We start from the raw sequence: 20,788 nt of genomic DNA on the forward strand, positions 1-20,788 counted from the left end.
GTTAGGTTCCAGGTTACTACTGACTCCACTTACACAACAGGTTAGGTTCCAGGTTACTACTGACTCCACTTACACAACAGGTTAGGTTCCAGGTTACTACTGACTCCACTTACACAACAGGTTAGGTTCCAGGTTACTACTGACTCCACTTACACAACAGGTTAGGTTCCAGGTTACTACTGACTCCACTTACACAACAGGTTAGGTTCCAGGTTACTACTGACTCCACTTACACAACAGGTTAGGTTCCAGGTTACTACTGACTCCACTTACACAACAGGTTAGGTTACAGGTTACTACTGACTCCACTTACACAACAGGTTAGGTTCCAGGTTACTACTGACTCCACTTACACAACAGGTTAGGTTCCAGGTTACTACTGACTCCACTTACACAACAGGTTAGGTTCCAGGTTACTACTGACTCCACTTACACAACAGGTTAGGTTCCAGGTTACTACTGACTCCACTTACACAACAGGTTAGGTTCCAGGTTACTACTGACTCCACTTACACAACAGGTTAGGTTCCAGGTTACTACTGACTCCACTTACACAACAGGTTAGGTTCCAGGTTACTACTGACTCCACTTACACAACAGGTTAGGTTCCAGGTTACTACTGACTCCACTTACACAACAGGTTAGGTTCCAGGTTACTACTGACTCCACTTACACAACAGGTTAAGTTCCAGGTTACTACTGACTCCACTTACACAACAGGTTAGGTTCCAGGTTACTACTGACTCCACTTACACAACAGGTTAGGTTCCAGGTTACTACTGACTCCACTTACACAACAGGTTAGGTTCCAGGTTACTACTGACTCCACTTACACAACAGGTTAGGTTCCAGGTTACTACTGACTCCACTTACACAACATGTTAGGTTCCAGGACTCCACTTACACAACAGGTTAGGTTACTACTGACTCCACTTACACAACAGGTTAGGTTCCAGGTTAGTACTGACTCCACTTACACAACAGGTTAGGTTCCAGGTTACTACTGACTCCACTTACACAACAGGTTAGGTTACAGGTTACTACTGACTCCACTTACACAACAGGTTAGGTTCCAGGTTACTACTGACTCCACTTACACAACAGGTTAGGTTCCAGGTTACTACTGACTCCACTTACACAACAGGTTAGGTTCCAGGTTACTACTGACTCCACTTACACAACAGGTTAGGTTCCAGGTTACTACTGGTTAGGTTCCAGGTTACTACTGACTCCACTTACACAACAGGTTAGGTTCCAGGTACTAGGACTCCACTTACACAACAGGTTAGGTTCCAGGTTACTACTGACTCCACTTACACAACAGGTTAGGTTCCAGGTTACTACTGACTCCACTTACACAACAGGTTAGGTTCCAGGTTACTACTGACTCCACTTACACAACAGGTTAGGTTCCAGGTTACTACTGACTCCACTTACACAACAGGTTAGGTTCCAGGTTACTACTGACTCCACTTACACAACAGGTTAGGTTCCAGGTTACTACTGACTCCACTTACACAACAGGTTAGGTTCCAGGTTACTACTGACTCCACTTACACAACAGGTTAGGTTCCAGGTTACTACTGACTCCACTTACACAACAGGTTAGGTTCCAGGTTACTACTGACTCCACTTACACAACAGGTTAGGTTAGGTTCCACTACTGACTCCACTTACACAACAGGTTAGGTTCCAGGTTACTACTGACTCCACTTACACAACAGGTTGGGTTCCAGGTTACTACTGATTCCACTTACACAACAGGTTAGGTTCCAGGTTACTACTGACTCCACTTACACAACAGGTTAGGTTCCAGGTTACTACTGACTCCACTTACACAACAGGTTAGGTTCCAGGTTACTAGGACTCCACTTACACAACAGGTTAGGTTTACTACTGACTCCACTTACACAACAGGTTAGGTTCCAGGTTACTACTGACTCCACTTACACAACAGGTTAGGTTCCAGGTTACTACTGACTCCACTTACACAACAGGTTCCAGGTTACTACTGACTCCACTTACACAACAGGTTAGGTTTACTACTGACTCCACTTACACAACAGGTTAGGTTCCAGGTTACTACTGACTCCACTTACACAACAGGTTAGGTTCCAGGTTACTACTGACTCCACTTACACAACAGGTTAGGTTCCAGGTTACTACTGACTCCACTTACACAACAGGTTAGGTTCCAGGTTACTACTGACTCCACTTACACAACAGGTTAGGTTCCAGGTTACTACTGTCTCCACTTACACAACAGGTTAGGTTCCAGGTTACTACTGACTCCACTTACACAACAGGTTAGGTTCCAGGTTACTACTGACTCCACTTACACAACAGGTTAGGTTCCAGGTTACTACTGACTCCACTTACACAACAGGTTAGGTTCCAGGTTACTACTGACTCCACTTACACAACAGGTTAGGTTCCAGGTTACTACTGACTCCACTTACACAACAGGTTAGGTTCCAGTTTACTACTGACTCCACTTACACAACAGGTTAGGTTCCAGGTTACTACTGACTCCACTTACACAACAGGTTAGTTACTACTGTTCCAGGTTTACTACTCACTCCACTTACACAACAGGTTAGGTTCCAGGTTACTACTGACTCCACTTACACAACAGGTTAGGTTCCAGTTTACTACTGACTCCACTTACACAACAGGTTAGGTTCCAGGTTACTACTGACTCCACTTACACAACAGGTTAGGTTCCAGGTTACTACTGACTCCACTTACACAACAGGTTAGTTCCAGGTTACTACTGACTCCACTTACACAACAGGTTAGGTTCCAGGTTACTACTGACTCCACTTTAGGTTCCAGGTTACTACTGACTCCACTTACACAACAGGTTAGGTTCCAGGTTACTACTGACTCCACTTACACAACAGGTTAGGTTCCAGGTTACTACTGACTCCACTTACACAACAGGTTAGGTTCCAGGTTACTACTGACTCCACTTACACAACAGGTTAGGTTCCAGGTTACTACTGACTCCACTTACACAACAGGTTAGGTTCCAGGTTACTACTGACTCCACTTACACAACAGGTTAGGTTCCAGGTTACTACTGACTCCACTTACACAACAGGTTAGGTTCCAGGTTACTACTGACTCCACTTACACAACAGGTTAGGTTCCAGGTTACTACTGACTCCACTTACACAACAGGTTAGGTTCCAGGTTACTACTGACTCCACTTACACAACAGGTTAGGTTCCAGGTTACTACTGACTCCACTTACACAACAGGTTAGGTTCCAGGTTACTACTGACTCCACTTACACAACAGGTTAGGTTCCAGGTTACACAACAGGTTACTACTGACTCCACTTACACAACAGGTTAGGTTCCAGGTTACTACTGACTCCACTTACACAACAGGTTAGGTTCCAGGTTACTACTGACTCCACTTACACAACAGGTTAGGTTCCAGGTTACTACTGACTCCACTTACACAACAGGTTAGGTTCCAGGTTACTACTGACTCCACTTACACAACAGGTTAGGTTCCAGGTTACTACTGACTCCACTTACACAACAGGTTAGGTTCCAGGTTACTACTGACTCCACTTACACAACAGGTTAGGTTCCAGGTTACTACTGACTCCACTTACACAACAGGTTAGGTTCCAGGTTACTACTGACTCCACTTACACAACAGGTTAGGTTCCAGGTTACTACTGACTCCACTTACACAACAGGTTAGGTTCCAGGTTACTACTGACTCCACTTACACAACAGGTTAGGTTCCAGGTTACTACTGACTCCACTTACACAACAGGTTAGGTTCCAGGTTACTACTGACTCCACTTACACAACAGGTTAGGTTCCAGGTTACTACTGACTCCACTTACACAACAGGTTAGGTTCCAGGTTACTACTGACTCCACTTACACAACAGGTTAGGTTCCAGGTTACTACTGACTCCACTTACACAACAGGTTAGGTTCCAGGTTACTACTGACTCCACTTACACAACAGGTTAGGTTCCCGGTGACTAGTTAGGTTCCAGGTTACTACTGACTCCACTTACACAACAGGTTAGGTTCCAGGTTACTACTGACTCCACTTACACAACAGGTTAGGTTACAGGTTACTACTGACTCCACTTACACAACAGGTTAGGTTCCAGGTTACTACTGACTCCACTTACACAACAGGTTAGGTTCCAGGTTACTACTGACTCCACTTACACAACAGGTTAGGTTCCAGGTTACTACTGACTCCACTTACACAACAGGTTAGGTTCCAGGTTACTACTGACTCCACTTACACAACAGGTTAGGTTCCAGGTTACTACTGACTCCACTTACACAACAGGTTAGGTTCCAGGTTACTACTGACTCCACTTACACAACAGGTTAGGTTCCAGGTTACTACTGACTCCACTTACACAACAGGTTAGGTTCCAGGTTACTACTGACTCCACTTACACAACAGGTTAGGTTCCAGGTTACTACTGACTCCACTTACACAACAGGTTAGGTTCCAGGTTACTACTGACTCCACTTACACAACAGGTTAGGTTCCAGGTTACTACTGACTCCACTTACACAACAGGTTAGGTTCCAGGTTACTACTGACTCCACTTACACAACAGGTTAGGTTCCAGGTTACTACTGACTCCACTTACACAACAGGTTAGGTTCCAGGTTACTACTGACTCCACTTACACAACAGGTTAGGTTCCAGGTTACTACTGACTCCACTTACACAACAGGTTAGGTTCCAGGTTACTACTGACTCCACTTACACAACAGGTTAGGTTCCAGGTTACTACTGACTCCACTTACACAACAGGTTAGGTTCCAGGTTACTACTGACTCCACTTACACAACAGGTTAGGTTCCAGGTTACTACTGACTCCACTTACACAACAGGTTAGGTTCCAGGTTACTACTGACTCCACTTACACAACAGGTTAGGTTCCAGGTTACTACTGACTCCACTTACACAACAGGTTAGGTTCCAGGTTACTACTGACTCCACTTACACAACAGGTTAGGTTCCAGGTTACTACTGACTCCACTTACACAACAGGTTAGGTTACTACTGACTCCACTTACACAACAGGTTAGGTTCCAGGTTACTACTGACTCCACTTACACAACAGGTTAGGTTCCAGGACTCCACTTACACAACAGGTTAGGTTACTACTGACTCCACTTACACAACAGGTTAGGTTCCAGGACAGGTTAGGTTCCAGGTTACTACTGACTCCACTTACACAACAGGTTAGGTTCCAGGTTACTACTGACTCCACTTACACAACAGGTTAGGTTCCAGGTTACTACTGACTCCACTTACACAACAGGTTAGGTTCCAGGTTACTACTGACTCCACTTACACAACAGGTTAGGTTCCAGGTTACTACTGACTCCACTTACACAACAGGTTAGGTTCCAGGTTACTACTGACTCCACTTACACAACAGGTTAGGTTCCAGGTTACTACTGACTCCACTTACACAACAGGTTAGGTTCCAGGTTACTACTGACTCCACTTACACAACAGGTTAGGTTCCAGGTTACTACTGACTCCACTTACACAACAGGTTAGGTTCCAGGTTACTACTGACTCCACTTACACAACAGGTTACACAACCAGGTTACTACTGACTCCACTTACACAACAGGTTAGGTTCCAGGTTACTACTGACTCCACTTACACAACAGGTTAGGTTCCAGGTTACTACTGACTCCACTTACACAACAGGTTAGGTTCCAGGTTACTACTGACTCCACTTACACAACAGGTTAGGTTCCAGGTTACTACTGACTCCACTTACACAACAGGTTAGGTTCCAGGTTACTACTGACTGCACTTACACAACAGGTTAGGTTCCAGGTTACTACTGACTCCACTTACACAACAGGTTAGGTTCCAGGTTACTACTGACTCCACTTACACAACAGGTTAGGTTCCAGGTTACTACTGACTCCACTTACACAACAGGTTAGGTTCCAGGTTACTACTGACTCCACTTACACAACAGGTTAGGTTCCAGGTTACTACTGACTTACACAACAGGTTAGGTTCCATGTTACTACTGACTCCACTTACACAACAGGTTAGGTTCCAGGTTACTACTGACTCCACTTACACAACAGGTTAGGTTCCAGGTTACTACTGACTCCACTTACACAACAGGTTAGGTTCCAGGTTACTACTGACTCCACTTACACAACAAGTTAGGTTTACTACTGACTCCACTTACACAACAGGTTAGGTTCCAGGTTACTACTGACTCCACTTACACAACAGGTTAGGTTCCAGGTTACTACTGACTCCACTTACACAACAGGTTAGGTTCCAGGTTACTACTGACTCCACTTACACAACAGGTTAGGTTCCAGGTTACTACTGACTCCACTTACACAACAGGTTAGGTTCCAGGTTACTACTGACTCCACTTACACAACAGGTTAGGTTCCAGGTTACTACTGACTCCACTTACACAACAGGTTAGGTTCCAGGTTACTACTGACTCCACTTACACAACAGGTTAGGTTCCAGGTTACTACTGACTCCACTTACACAACAGGTTAGGTTCCAGGTTACTACTGACTCCACTTACACAACAGGTTAGGTTCCAGGTTACTACTGACTCCACTTACACAACAGGTTAGGTTCCAGGTTACTACTGACTCCACTTACACAACAGGTTAGGTTCCAGGTTACTACTGACTCCACTTACACAACAGGTTAGGTTCCAGGTTACTACTGACTCCACTTACACAACAGGTTAGGTTCCAGGTTACTACTGACTCCACTTACACAACAGGTTAGGTTCCAGGTTACTACTGACTCCACTTACACAACAGGTTAGGTTCCAGGTTACTACTGACTCCACTTACACAACAGGTTAGGTTCCAGGTTACTACTGACTCCACTTACACAACAGGTTAGGTTCCAGGTTACTACTGACTCCACTTACACAACAGGTTAGGTTCCAGGTTACTACTGACTCCACTTACACAACAGGTTAGGTTCCAGGTTACTACTGACTCCACTTACACAACAGGTTAGGTTCCAGGTTACTACTGACTCCACTTACACAACAGGTTAGGTTCCAGGTTACTACTGACTCCACTTACACAACAGGTTAGGTTCCAGGTTACTACTGACTCCACTTACACAACAGGTTAGGTTCCAGGTTACTACTGACTCCACTTACACAACAGGTTAGGTTCCAGGTTACTACTGACTCCACTTACACAACAGGTTAGGTTCCAGGTTACTACTGACTCCACTTACACAACAGGTTAGGTTCCAGGTTACTACTGACTCCACTTACACAACAGGTTAGGTTCCAGGTTACTACTGACTCCACTTACACAACAGGTTAGGTTCCAGGTTACTACTGACTCCACTTACACAACAGGTTAGGTTCCAGGTTACTACTGACTCCACTTACACAACAAGTTAGGTTTACTACTGACTCCACTTACACAACAGGTTAGGTTCCAGGTTACTACTGACTCCACTTACACAACAGGTTAGGTTCCAGGTTACTACTGACTCCACTTACACAACAGGTTAGGTTCCAGGTTACTACTGACTCCACTTACACAACAGGTTAGGTTCCAGGTTACTACTGACTCCACTTACACAACAGGTTAGGTTCCAGGTTACTACTGACTCCACTTACACAACAGGTTAGGTTCCAGGTTACTACTGACTCCACTTACACAACAGGTTAGGTTCCAGGTTACTACTGACTCCACTTACACAACAGGTTAGGTTCCAGGTTACTACTGACTCCACTTACACAACAGGTTAGGTTCCAGGTTACTACTGACTCCACTTACACAACAGGTTAGGTTCCAGGTTACTACTGACTCCACTTACACAACAGGTTAGGTTCCAGGTTACTACTGACTCCACTTACACAACAGGTTAGGTTCCAGGTTACTACTGACTCCACTTACACAACAGGTTAGGTTCCAGGTTACTACTGACTCCACTTACACAACAGGTTAGGTTCCAGGTTACTACTGACTCCACTTACACAACAGGTTAGGTTCCAGGTTACTACTGACTACTACTGACTCCACTTACACAACAGGTTAGGTTCCAGGTTACTACTGACTCCACTTACACAACAGGTTACTACTATTGACTCCACTTACACAACAGGTTAGGTTCCAGATTACTACTGACTCCACTTACACAACAGGTTAGGTTCCAGGTTACTACTGACTCCACTTACACAACAGGTTAGGTTCCAGGTTACTACTGACTCCACTTACACAACTCCACTTACACAACAGGTTAGGTTCCAGGTTACTACTGACTCCACTTACACAACAGGTTAGGTTCCAGGTTACTACTGACTCCACTTACACAACAGGTTAGGTTCCAGGTTACTACTGACTCCACTTACACAACAGGTTAGGTTCCAGGTTACTACTGACGACTAAAGGTAATCCCCTTAAATAGAACATCAAAAAATCTCTCACAAAATTCTCCTTAACTCTTACTGTGCCATCCGTAGGCATATAAATCTCTGTAAAACAAACCCTAGTCTCGCCCCACACTCCCTCCACCCTCACCACCCTCCCCCCCCTCTTCCCACCCTAAAATACGTAAGGGACTGGTCTCTTTTACAGCCACAACCACTCCACCTTTTAACCTCAAAGATCCACTCACATACAACTTATATCCCTTGAAAAACAATTCACGACCAACCTTGTAATTGTGCTCTTGTATGAAACTACCATCTGTATCAAATCTCCTCAGGAACCATTCCACCCACACTCTTTACCTCAGCCCTCAGGCCATTTACATTAATCCTTACAACCTTGAATTATTACAGTAAAGGCGGCTTTCCCCTCCGCCTTGGAAGGTTGCCTGCTAGACTAGGCTGCTTTCTAGATCCACGTTTGGCACACTGCTTGACCAAACCCCCAACCCCCCCCCGTGTCCTTTGAGTTTTTCATCACCTAATTACCGTTACCCCCACTCTCCGGGAGGTCCAACTCAATCTTCCAAGACTTCTTCCCGGGTCTCTGCCCGGGAGTTAAGACGTCGTTCATTTCCGACGTCCCAGCCGTTCTCTTGCATGAACCTCCATCTCCTCACGTGGCTTCATCTTCCATGCCATCTCTATGCACCTCAGCCACAACCGTGTGCACCTTGCCCTCATTACACAAGGTCTCCTCATGCACCAAAGCATCAGTTGTTATCTCCAACGTTCGTCCACTCTGCACATCATCCAGACTGCCCTCCACCTTACTCAGAAAGGTGTTTAAGACCTCATCCAGCAATCCATCCTTTTGCAATACACACTTGCCATCATTCCTCACCGTCGTCGTCTGTTCTGGCTCCGTCCCTACCGGTAACGTTGCACATGCCTCCATCTCCGTCTCTGCTCTGTCTACTTCCTCACTCCAACTTCCCGATGTCTGTCTTTCGTCCGCACCAGTCTCCGGCGCCACTGGACCCAGCTGCTGATCTACTGGTGTTAAGATAAGATTTCGTTCGGATTTTTAACCTCAGAGGGTTAGCCACCCAGGATAACCCAAGAAAGTCAGTGCGTCATCGAGGACTGTCTAACTTATTTCCATTGGGGTCCTCAATCTTGTCCCCCAGGATGCGACCCACACCAGTCGACTAACACCCAGGTACCTATTTGCTGCTAGGTGAACAGGACAACAGGTGTAAGGAAACGCGTCAAAATGTTTCCACCCGTCGGGAATCGAACCCGGGCCCTCCGTGTGTGAAGCGGGAGCTTTAGCCACCAGGCCACTGGGCCACCGGGCCACCGGGCATCTGTTCCCTCCGTCCTGTATTCCTATGGCATTGGGCCGCCATATGGTCAAATGACCCGCACAGCCTGCATGTCTTTCTTTGTCCCGCATAATATACATAGACCTGTGTTCCGAATTTTTCCAGTAGAACATACGAAGGTATCGGTTCTCGTAATGTCATTTTCAGTGTGAATGATCCTTCTGGCAGCCCCACATAAGGCCCATCCTTCCACACTCCCAATTCTGCTGTGTGTATCTTTCCATATCTACGGAAGACCGCCACCACATCTTACTCCATGGCTTCAAAGGGAACATTCCTTATTTTAACCCATGTCACATAGCTGGATACATCATGAGGGCATACCTCCACTGCAGTTTCACGGCCATCCTCTTCTCTTGATTTGTGTCAATGATTCTTGAGTAGAAACCAGCATTTACGAATTTGATGAAGATTCTCGTTACTCCAATTACTGCCACGCCATACAGCTCTTCATTTGGTATTCCATACACTTCACGGATGATAGTAGGGAGAATCACCTGCATCAATGAACTGTTAAGTGTACCACGGACCAGCTCCACACAGACCGTATTTACACGACGTCTGTGTCTGTCCGCCATTTTTGATTACTGTGATTCACCACCTGCCACCAGGGGCCAGCGAAGGCAAGCTCAGAAAGCGTCCTCTCACCACGGAGGTCGAGAGACGAATGTTAGTGCAGGAGTGTGTGTTGTGATGTTCAAGGTTCTTGAAGACTTGTTGTTGCTGGCGAAGCTTGCCAGCTGCTTCACCTTGCACTTGATCTTGTGATGTTACCTTTGATATACCTTTGTTGGCTTCTTTCCTTAATAAAACCTGTGAAACCAGCTTCTGCAAGTTTAAACTTCATCTTCATCAGCTTCCACACTCTCAGCCATCATAGAATTAAAGAGACTTAGGGCCTTGGCCTAGAAAATGGCTTGTCTTAAAGGTATGTTGTGACTGGTTTCATCTTCATTCTATACAAGTAAAAGGTTTTCCATGTCAGCAATAAGGTTGTCATTTTTTTGTAGTCTTAATGTTTATTGGCGTAGCACGTTCATTGTTCTTCAATACTTTCTTTATAGAGTTCACAATTGTACTGAATGTTTAACGAGCTAAACCTAGTTTATGTCAGGTTTTTGACATAGACATAACTTGGCACTTAAACTAGAGGCTTATGACTTATCATATTATCACAACTACCATTAGATTTTATTGTAATTAACATAAGAATAGTTTGTAAAATATACATAATAACATTAAAACGTTTGAAACTTGTAAAGTTTCCAGACAGAATGAAGAAAATGGCACGTGGACGCCCAGCTGCTGAATACTTCATGCATAAAAATTGCCAGAATAGCGAAGCAAGTGCCTAATAATTGAAGAATTGAAGAATGGGTATATATGAAAGCCACCATAAAGCGGCCCGCCTGTATTTTAACGCAAACGGAAGATGAGAGATTAGCTGTTCCTATCATATACTTACTAAGAGAGGATTGTTTTTATACTGCACAAACCCACTGTACAGACATTCTCTCATGTGTAGGCCAAAATTTACTGCTCACAGCATATTTGAGGGTGCTATGATTAAGACTTAGGTCTAGGTCTGATATTGATCCCATTGACGTAGGTCTTTGTGAGTGAGTTAGTTAGTTTACTTTAATATGTTTATTATGCACCCCATACCCATCCTGTGGGCGGTAGTCAAAAGATTACAGAGGTACATAATTGGTCCAGGGACTGGACTCCAAAGTTTTGATAGCTGAGCAAGTTACAGAGGTAATGAATTCACAATTTACAAAGGTAATGAACTCCAGGTAGGGTGAGTGTGAAAGGATTAATACTTCAGTATAATTAAAATATTTTTTTTACACAGTCAACATCACGTCCAGTTCCACTGACAATCAGCCACAGGCAACACCCCGTCATTTTACTATTTGACCCCAACAACAGGCGACATCACTCCTGTCCTGCTGTTGACCACTGAAGAAATTCAAATACCACTCACAGGACATTAATGATGGTAAGGACAAATCTTGTGTACTCAGTGTGGTGTTTTCATCTAGCTGTGTCTTGGGACTTCACCTCTGAACATAGATTAAATTAATCATTTATTTGTTAGGCTATTGTCAAAAATAATTAGTTTGCATAACCTGGTTTATTTGAAGTTACTTTCATTTGTGTTTCCTCATTAATTTTGTTGCAGTGTTGAAGAATATTGCATGTGGGAAATAACACCAGGAAATACTGTAGGTTAACAGGCACATGCCAGAGAATACGTGAAAATTGAACCAGGAAGTACTCGAGCTTAACAGACACATACCAAGGAACACGTGAAAATAATACCAGGAAGTACTCTAGCTTAACAGACACATACCAGGGAACACTGGGAAATAGTACCACAGTCACCAACTCTAGATTATGCTGCAGCTCTCTACACCAACTCTGGATTATGCTACCGCTCTCTACACCAACTCTAGATTATGCCACAGTTCTCTTCACCAACTCTAGTTTATGCCACAGCTCTCTACACCAACTCTAGGTTATTCCACCGCTCTATACACCAACTCTAGATTATGGCATAGCTCTTTACACCAACTCTAGATTATGCCACCGCTCTCTTCACCAACTATAGACAATGTCAGAGCTCTCTACACCAACTCTAGATTATGCCACCACTCTCTACACAAACTCTAGATTACGCCACAGCTCTCTACACCAACTCTAGATTACTCCACAGCTATCTACACCAACTCTAGATTACGCCACCGCTCTCTACACCAAATCTAGATTATGCCACCACTCTCTACACCAACTCTAGATTATGCCACCGCTCTCTACACCAATTCTAGATTATGCCACAGCTTCTAAACCAACTCTAGTTTATGCCACCACACTTTTCAACAACTCTAGATTATGCCAATGCTCTCTACACCAATTCTAGATTATGCCACAGCTTCTACACAAACTCTAGTTTATGATACCTCTCTCAACACCAACTCCAGATTATGCCACAGCTCCCTCCACCAACTCTAGATTATGCCACCGGTCTCTACACCGACTCTATATTATGCAACAGCTCTATACTCCAACTCTAGATTATGCCACCGATCTCTACACCATCTCTAGGTTATGTCATCACTCTCTACACCAATTCTAGATTATGCCACAACTTTTACACCTACTCTAGTTTATGATACTGCTCTCTTCACCAATTCTAGAATATGCCAGAGCTCTCTACACCAATTCTAGTTTATGCCACAGCTCTCTCCACAAACTCTAGATTATGCCACCGTTCTCTACATCAACTCTAGATTATGCCACAGCTCTCTACACCAACTCTAGATTATGCCACCGTGTCGTGGGGGTTCGAAAGAAGATATGATGGTTGATGATAAACACACTTGTGGATGGTAACGCTATATATTGTCAGACTGTGGTAAGGGAAGGGCCCAGCCTGCCTGTTACTGCCTGGTGTAGGTCTCCGCGTGGACTGAGAGGGAGATAGCCCGTCCCATTCACTCATGCCGCATCCCGTGATGTCATACAGTCACTAGGTCTAGTAGGGATCTTCTGTATAAACACATGGATGGTACTATGATACTCAGCTAAGCTATACAACACATGTAAGGGGATCAGCAACTATGCTGACAGCTTGGTCATGTTACGTATGTCGTCTCGACACACACTACTATGCTATAGGCTGAACAGGCAGGTGGTTCTGGGCTGATTCTATACATTAACAAAGACATATATAACTTAGAACTAATGGATGGCATCATAATGGATGTTAACATAATGAGTTTTGAAGCAATGGATGTTAACGTAATAAGTTTTAACGTAATGCATTATGACTTATAAGAACAAATCATGGTATAATATAGGATGGAATTGATTGATCGTTCTGTATTCATGCACTCTACGGATTCTGAGGAAGAATAAATATATATACATGTGAAAATTAACAGCAAAGGCAAATCTGGTGTACACAGATCATTACTGTTAAATTCTCAGAATTCGGAGGGAACGTGAACACGAAAAAAAAATTTCTGAAAAGCTGATCAGTTAATAACAAAACACACAGTTGACAATTTCATTCATCATGTACATTTAAACCCAACTCTGCAAGGGTAAGATTTACATATGCAGAATGATTATCATCTTTGGGTGAATCGAATTCCTCTGCGATGGCTAACACATGCCTTGACTGAGGGCAATCTGAAAGAGTATCTACAAAAGATACTTGTGGGTTTTTCATTACTTGTCGAGTACGCAAAGAATAGTGACAGTCGGGTTGATTATCTGGCTGAGTATTTGAGGTAGAGGGTACAGAGTCAAGAGGATTGTCAGCATCTGTCACATTAGTCTGGGTAGCAATATCATCAACATCGCATACTAATTTCATATGGTCTAAATGCGATTCTTTGTACTTACCAGTACTAATTTCTCTAACTTTATATTTATTGCCAGTGATATGTTCAACAAGTCGATAAGGGCCAACAAACTTTTGATCAAGCTTAGGCATTGCGGATGTTTGTTGAAATTTGTCAGCATTGCTCTCGAACTTACTTTAACTTTTGATGGCTTAGCACGGCTGTTAGTTACTCTAGTAAATTCTGCTGTTGATTTATGAAGTGTTTCACGGATTCTTCTAAAAACACTCTGAGCTATGCTGGTATGAGTTGCTATGAAATCATCAGGGTTGTAATTGGGTTTCGGAGTGGAATATAACAACTCATAGGGTAAACGCTTGTCTACACCATGTAATGCATAATGTGGAGTATCACCTATGGAAGCATTGTAAGCAGAATTCATGGCATATTGAACATCTGGTATAACTTCGTCCCAAGTTTCACTATTGGGGTTGATAGTGGCTCTCAAGACATCAAGTACTTTCTTATTGGTTCGTTCCGCTAACCCATTGCTGGCAGGATGATGAGGAACAATGGTGGATTTAGAGATCTTGTACAAGGTACACAAATTTTCAAGAATCTCGTTACAGAATTCACCTTCATTATCTGTTACTTAGGGGTGGTATGCCTCAGATAATGCGTTCTTTAAACTCTTTAGCTACTGTCTCTGCAGTCTTATCTGCAATAGGAACTGACTCACAATATCTGGTGAAATGGTCTACCATAACACACAGATGTTTGTTGCCTTGGAGGGAACATTTAAAGTTGGTTAACAAATCAAGGGCAACTCTTTCCCACAGTTCGCTAGTGGTTGGATACACCTGGATTGGATAAGGACCATTGACATTTCCTTTATGCTGCATACAGACATTACATTTCTTAACATACTCAGAAATGTCAGTTGCCATACATGGCCAAAAGTACTTCATTCTGGCTTGTTTTACCGAACGATCCATACCAGTGTGTGCAACACCTGGTGCATCGTGAGCTAGCTGTAGAGCTACATTCACTAGTGACTGTGTAATTACTAACTGGTATACTCTTCTGCTTGGAGTACCCAACTCGGCTGTTTGATACAGTAATTCTTGACTCATTACAAAGTCACTAATGGGTGCTGGTGGCTTCACAGTCAGAATAAGATCTTCCTGGAGCAGGAATCGAATCACACCAGACCACATGGGATCTGTTCTTTGGGCATTCTTTACATCCTCGGCAGTAAATGGAGGGTCTGCAGTTACTGTACTAACATGTCGCGATAAGGCATCTGCGACTACATTTGACTTGCCAGGTAAATGTTCAAAAGTGGGATTGAACTCTTGGATAGTCAAGGTCCATCTGGCTAATCTTCCAGTAGGTTGTTTGTTCTGGAATAAGGGTATCAGAGGTGCATGGTCTGTCAAGACATGAACAGGGTACTGGTAAATAATGTCTTGGAAGTGCTTTAAAGACCATACTATTGCTAAAGCTTCTTGCTCCATTACTGTATAATTACGTTCAGCCTTCATAAGGACTCTACTAGCAAATGCAACTGTGTTGTACTTGCTATCAGTCTTCTGAGCTAGTATGGCACCTATGCCAATTGAACTAGCATCAGTTGTCAGATAGAAGGGCTTAGAAAAATCTGGGAATTTCAAAATGGGAGCGGATGTTAGCTTTTCTTTTAGTGTCTGGAATGCTCTTTCTTGACAGAAGGTCCAAACATAAGGAGCATCTTTCTTAAGCAATTCAGTTAGAGGAGCTGCTATTGAAGAAAAATTAGCAATGAAAGATCTATAGAAACCTGCTAGACCCACAAAGGATCTTACAGCATCAGCAGTTTTTGGGGATGGAAAATTTAATACTGCCGTTACTTTACTTTGATCAGTCGTAACCCCTCTAGGAGTGACTACGTGACCAAGAAACTTAATTTCTGATCTGAAAAATTGACATTTGGACAGTTTGATCTTTAAACTGGCTTCTTCAAACTTACCAAGTACTATATCAAGTCTTTTCAGATGTGTATCCACGTCTTCAGACATGATGATTACGTCATCTAAGTATACCATAAGTGCTTTACCTATGAGACTTCTAAAGATATTGGTCATGAGTCTAGAGAATGTGATAGGAGAGGATCGTAATCCAAAAGCCATTTGAAGGAAGTGATAATGACCTGTGGGAGCAGAGAATGCAGTTAACTCTTGGCTGTACTCGTGAATAGGGACATGCCAAAACCCTTGTAACAAGTCCAGGGTCAAGAAGGCTTTGTTATCTCCGATGTTGCATAAAAGATCACCAAGTACAGGAAGTGGGAAGCGATCTGGAATAGTTTTCACATTTAACTTCCTAAAGTCAATCACCGGGCGCCAAGTACCATCCTTCTTGGGCACTAGTTTTAAGGGCGCATTCCAGGGTGAATTGCTAGGTGCAATAACTCCATCGTCGAGCATTTTATTGATCAATTCTTCTGTGACAGCAACTTGGGAATGAGGCATTCTGTACGCAGGTATATAGATAAGTCTAGTACCAGGTTCAAGTGGAATATGATGGGACAATAAGTTCGTTATACCTATCTTCTCACCTGGTAAGGCAATGGCTTTAGAACATTTGTTAAAATAGCACCGACCCACTGGTTAGGTGGCATGTCATCCTGTACTTGTACAGGGTAAGGATAGTGAACTAGGTCAACGAGATTGGTATTTGCTCTGAGACAAACACTGTGACCCGAAGTGTTAGCAAGGAATAAATGGATCTTACTGTCTCTTACAACATGTAAGGAAGGTTCAACAAATAAACCCTTGACCTTGCAGGAATCACTGTCAACTAGGACGTTATCACCATCTGGAACACTAGGAACAACAACAGACACTCTAGTGAGAGCACTAGCCGCAACGGAGACGTCTTTCTGCAGACGGCATGTGACATCAACAAGAGATGGCATTACTAGTTTCAAGTAATCGTTTTCTGACAAGGCGTCCCCTGTGGAGAAACTACTACTTGAACTAGCAGACATTGCAGGGATAGGCTGAGCACTCAAAACAGTCTGAGCGTCCTCGGACACTTAAGGCAATACACTGTCTTGCATGTCTGAAGGTGTAGGTGGAACACAGATGGGAGTGACAGAGTTACTAGTGCCTGACCACTTGGGTACGCAACTGGAAAATACATTAACCTGTAAGGACTTAATCCGTACATTGTACTCTGCGGCAGTATGGCAGATCTCTGATCCAAGCTGGTAACCCCAAAATGGAACGATCAAGTCGTCGATTTGGGCATGCCATCGGTACGGGTCAAGCACAATGCATAAGTCTCTCATAGAAACAAATCCCAGTAGAAGGTCACCAGGGAAAGTAATCTGGTCAACAACAAGAAGCAGTCAAGTCTCTACCTTGGATAGAAAAGGTGAGGGAAGTCTGACCTCGGACACACAGAAGGGAACCAGGTACTCCACTAAGGGAGGTTACAGTAGTTAGTTCAACGAGGAGGACACGTCGTAACTGCTTCTCTTTAAACAAGCTAGACCTGATGATATTAACTTGTGCACCAGAGTCCATGAACACATGAACGGGTGCATTATGAATAGAAGCTTGTACTATAGGACCTATCATTTCATTTGGAGTTATGTGCAAACAGAAGGGTGGGTTGTCATCGGAGAAGGCATGTTCCACTTCATCCACAAATTCCTCTACGTCAGAGACGTGTGAAGCAACATCAACAGCAGGATTGTCAATCTCAAGACTGCTTAAGGCTTCAAAGGAGCTGTGAACAGGGATGGTGTACTTAACTTGACTTAAGAAATCGTAATGACACGATTGCAAATAAACCATACCCCCGGCCGGGATTGAACCCGCGGTCATAGAGTCTCAAAACTCCAGCCCGTCGCGTTAGCCACTAGACCAGCTAGCCACAATAAGATTCATCCAACTAGGTATATTTCTACACCATAGGAAGGTTAGCACAGGCACCTCTGTGACCACAAATGCAAGTTTTTACAGACGAATCTCCAGCTAGCGTGGCCGTGACGAACTCTAGCTCAAGTCCCTTCACTGCCGTCAACATGACTTAAGAAATCGTAATGACACGATTGCTAGCTGGTCTAGTGGCTAACGCGACGGGCTGGAGTTTTGAGACTCTATGACCGCGGGTTCAATCCCGGCCGGGGGTATGGTTTATGGTGTACTTATTATCACCTACTGTAATGACTGGACGAGTAGACTGGTGCGCTTGGATTCCCCCGAATTGGAAGAATGAGGCTGTTTCTGGTTATTTTGAGAACCCCGACCTCTATTTCCTCTCCTGGCTCTGCGGTTGGAACGGCCACAGAAAGATCTAGAGTACTGGAGGTTATAGAGAGCATTACACTCGGGTGTGTCATGGTCATGAATTCTATGATAAGAACGATAAGGCAAATCGGACTGGTACTTATCAGCATTACGATGCCTCTTAGAGCGACTATCAGGGCAATTTACCGCGATGTGGCCATGGTAACCACAATTATAGCAAGTTCTTTGGCTATGGGTACTGTACATGCAATGAGTGCTACGGGAATGATAACTCTTGACACTAGCTTTGGATGACGGTCGCGAGTGATTTAGATTGGGAGTTTTGGTTGTAGCACAACCAAAAGGAGGTACAGGAGTAATCAAAATGGTTGACATAGACCTTCGATAGGGGAAGGTTCCCTTGGGACACAAATTATGCACATAGATAAGAGCTGCAAGCTGTCCCATTGTGGCATTTAGAGGACTGGAATTATACACATACATTGACGTTGGTGGCGTTAGCTGTTTAATAACTCCAAATGCTGCTAATTTGGCAAACCCCTCAAGAGCTGGTTTATCATTGTCTTTAAGGTACTTGGAACTTTGATCTTCCTTAGCAAATGAGGACATTAGGTTATTTAAACGAAAAGTAAACTCATCTAATGATTCCTCTGGCCTCGGAGCTGTACACACTAATTCTTTAAGAACAACAAAAGGATCAGTTTCTCGTACTGGTTCAAGATAGTTATGGATTAATTGCTCATAATCTTGCCACTTGGTTAGATCCTGAAAATCCTCCATACAGATCAAGTTGAAGACATGCGAGGCAGCTGGTGAACGAGCTAAACTCTCCTTTCTGATACTAATTAGGCAACTCTCTGATGGAGGACCATCTACTGAGGCATTTGCTCTAGCACGAACAGCAGTAAACCATCCTTCCAGGTTGTCTGGGTTACCATCGAACAACGGCATAGCGTCATAAGGGTCATGACTAAAATTGCGAAGGCTAGAAGTCTGAGTATGTCTATTTTTTGATAAGGAATTACTCGAATTTGGAACTGATGCATTAATGATTGTACTTGCAGAATGTGCTGAGGCATCACTCGAGAAGACTTGAGACATGTTTGCGATAAGTAAAACAAGAATTTAGAGAAATAAAAGAAAATATAACTGAGGAACACACAACACAGTGAACTTAAATTGGAAGAAATTACTTAACTATTCTGCGTAAATAAATAAAAATTGACAGGTCACACAGTAAGCAAGGAAAACTCACTCACAAAAGAAAATACTCAACTGGATAAGCAACACTTTGAAAATCAAGAGAAATTGTACTTTACTCAAATCTAATTTGCTCAAATTTTCTTTTATTGAATTAATGGCACAGTGAGTTGTCTTTACTCTCAATGCAATAGGGAAATTCAACAATAAAATGATGATAAAATGGGATCAACAAATCTTGCGCAAAATTAAAACAAACTGGGAAATCAATTCACTAAAAATAAAATAAAATGGTACACAATGAATAAAATATTATGCACAGAAAAGAGCATAAGAAACTGCACTGAAATAAACTGTAGTAATATTGCAAATAACAATTGCTAATCAAAAGTACTGCACAATACTAAATAAAAATTTCTGAAAGAAAAATTTTAATGGCAATACAATGTTTGCACAAGAATTATTGCAAAATGAGTCAATGATGCAATGATAAAAAAAATTACACACACAAGAAAATACAGTTTACAAGAAAAAAAATATTATCAAGGAATGAACTGATTGAACACTTTAACTCTTAATTGCAGCTTAAACAACACTTACTGAACAAGTAAAAGAATGATTTACTTTAAAAGAAGAACTTAAAAATTGCACTAAGAGTGAATTTGTTCAATGAAATATGAAAATAATAGATGCAAAAACACAGAACAAAAGGTTTGAACACTTACAGTGATGCAGAACACAACACATCAATATAAACACAATACTAGAATTTTCTTGTTATGAAACTTGAGGTATGAAAAATTTGGAAAATAATTGTCTTGCTTGCACAAAATAATGGCACTATTGTCTGTGGAGATAAGACAAAATAGACACTGGTTAAATGAAAAAAAAAATTAACACAAGAATGTTCAACACACAGAGAAAAATAAAATAAAATGGCAAATGAATGAAAACAAAAACAGCAAGAATACACAAATGCTGGGAGAAAAATATAACAGACAACACTGAGTTGTAATGCAGAATACAAGTTAATAAATTACTGAATTACTTCACTGCAATACTGTGAACACAAGATAATTGTGAAGTGTAAACGCAAATTCTATACTGCTTATATGTTGCACACAACAAAGAA

The 20,788-nt window shown here is 42.8% G+C and overlaps 1 protein-coding gene across 1 annotated transcript in view; it reads left to right on the forward strand.

The window, feature by feature from the left end:
• The window catches only part of LOC128701026 (uncharacterized), a 193,142-nt gene that overhangs the window by 16,250 nt on the left and 156,104 nt on the right, over window positions 1-20,788 (forward strand). The window contains exon 2 of the mRNA XM_070080081.1: window positions 11,662-11,808. Within this exon, the coding sequence (XP_069936182.1) occupies window positions 11,803-11,808 (6 nt within the window). The 5' untranslated portion in view covers window positions 11,662-11,802. The remainder of the gene's footprint in view (window positions 1-11,661; window positions 11,809-20,788) is intronic.

The sequence above is a fragment of the Cherax quadricarinatus genome, unplaced genomic scaffold (assembly GCF_038502225.1).
Source record: "Cherax quadricarinatus isolate ZL_2023a unplaced genomic scaffold, ASM3850222v1 Contig138, whole genome shotgun sequence".
In the NCBI taxonomy this organism is placed as follows: Eukaryota; Metazoa; Arthropoda; class Malacostraca; order Decapoda; family Parastacidae; genus Cherax; species Cherax quadricarinatus.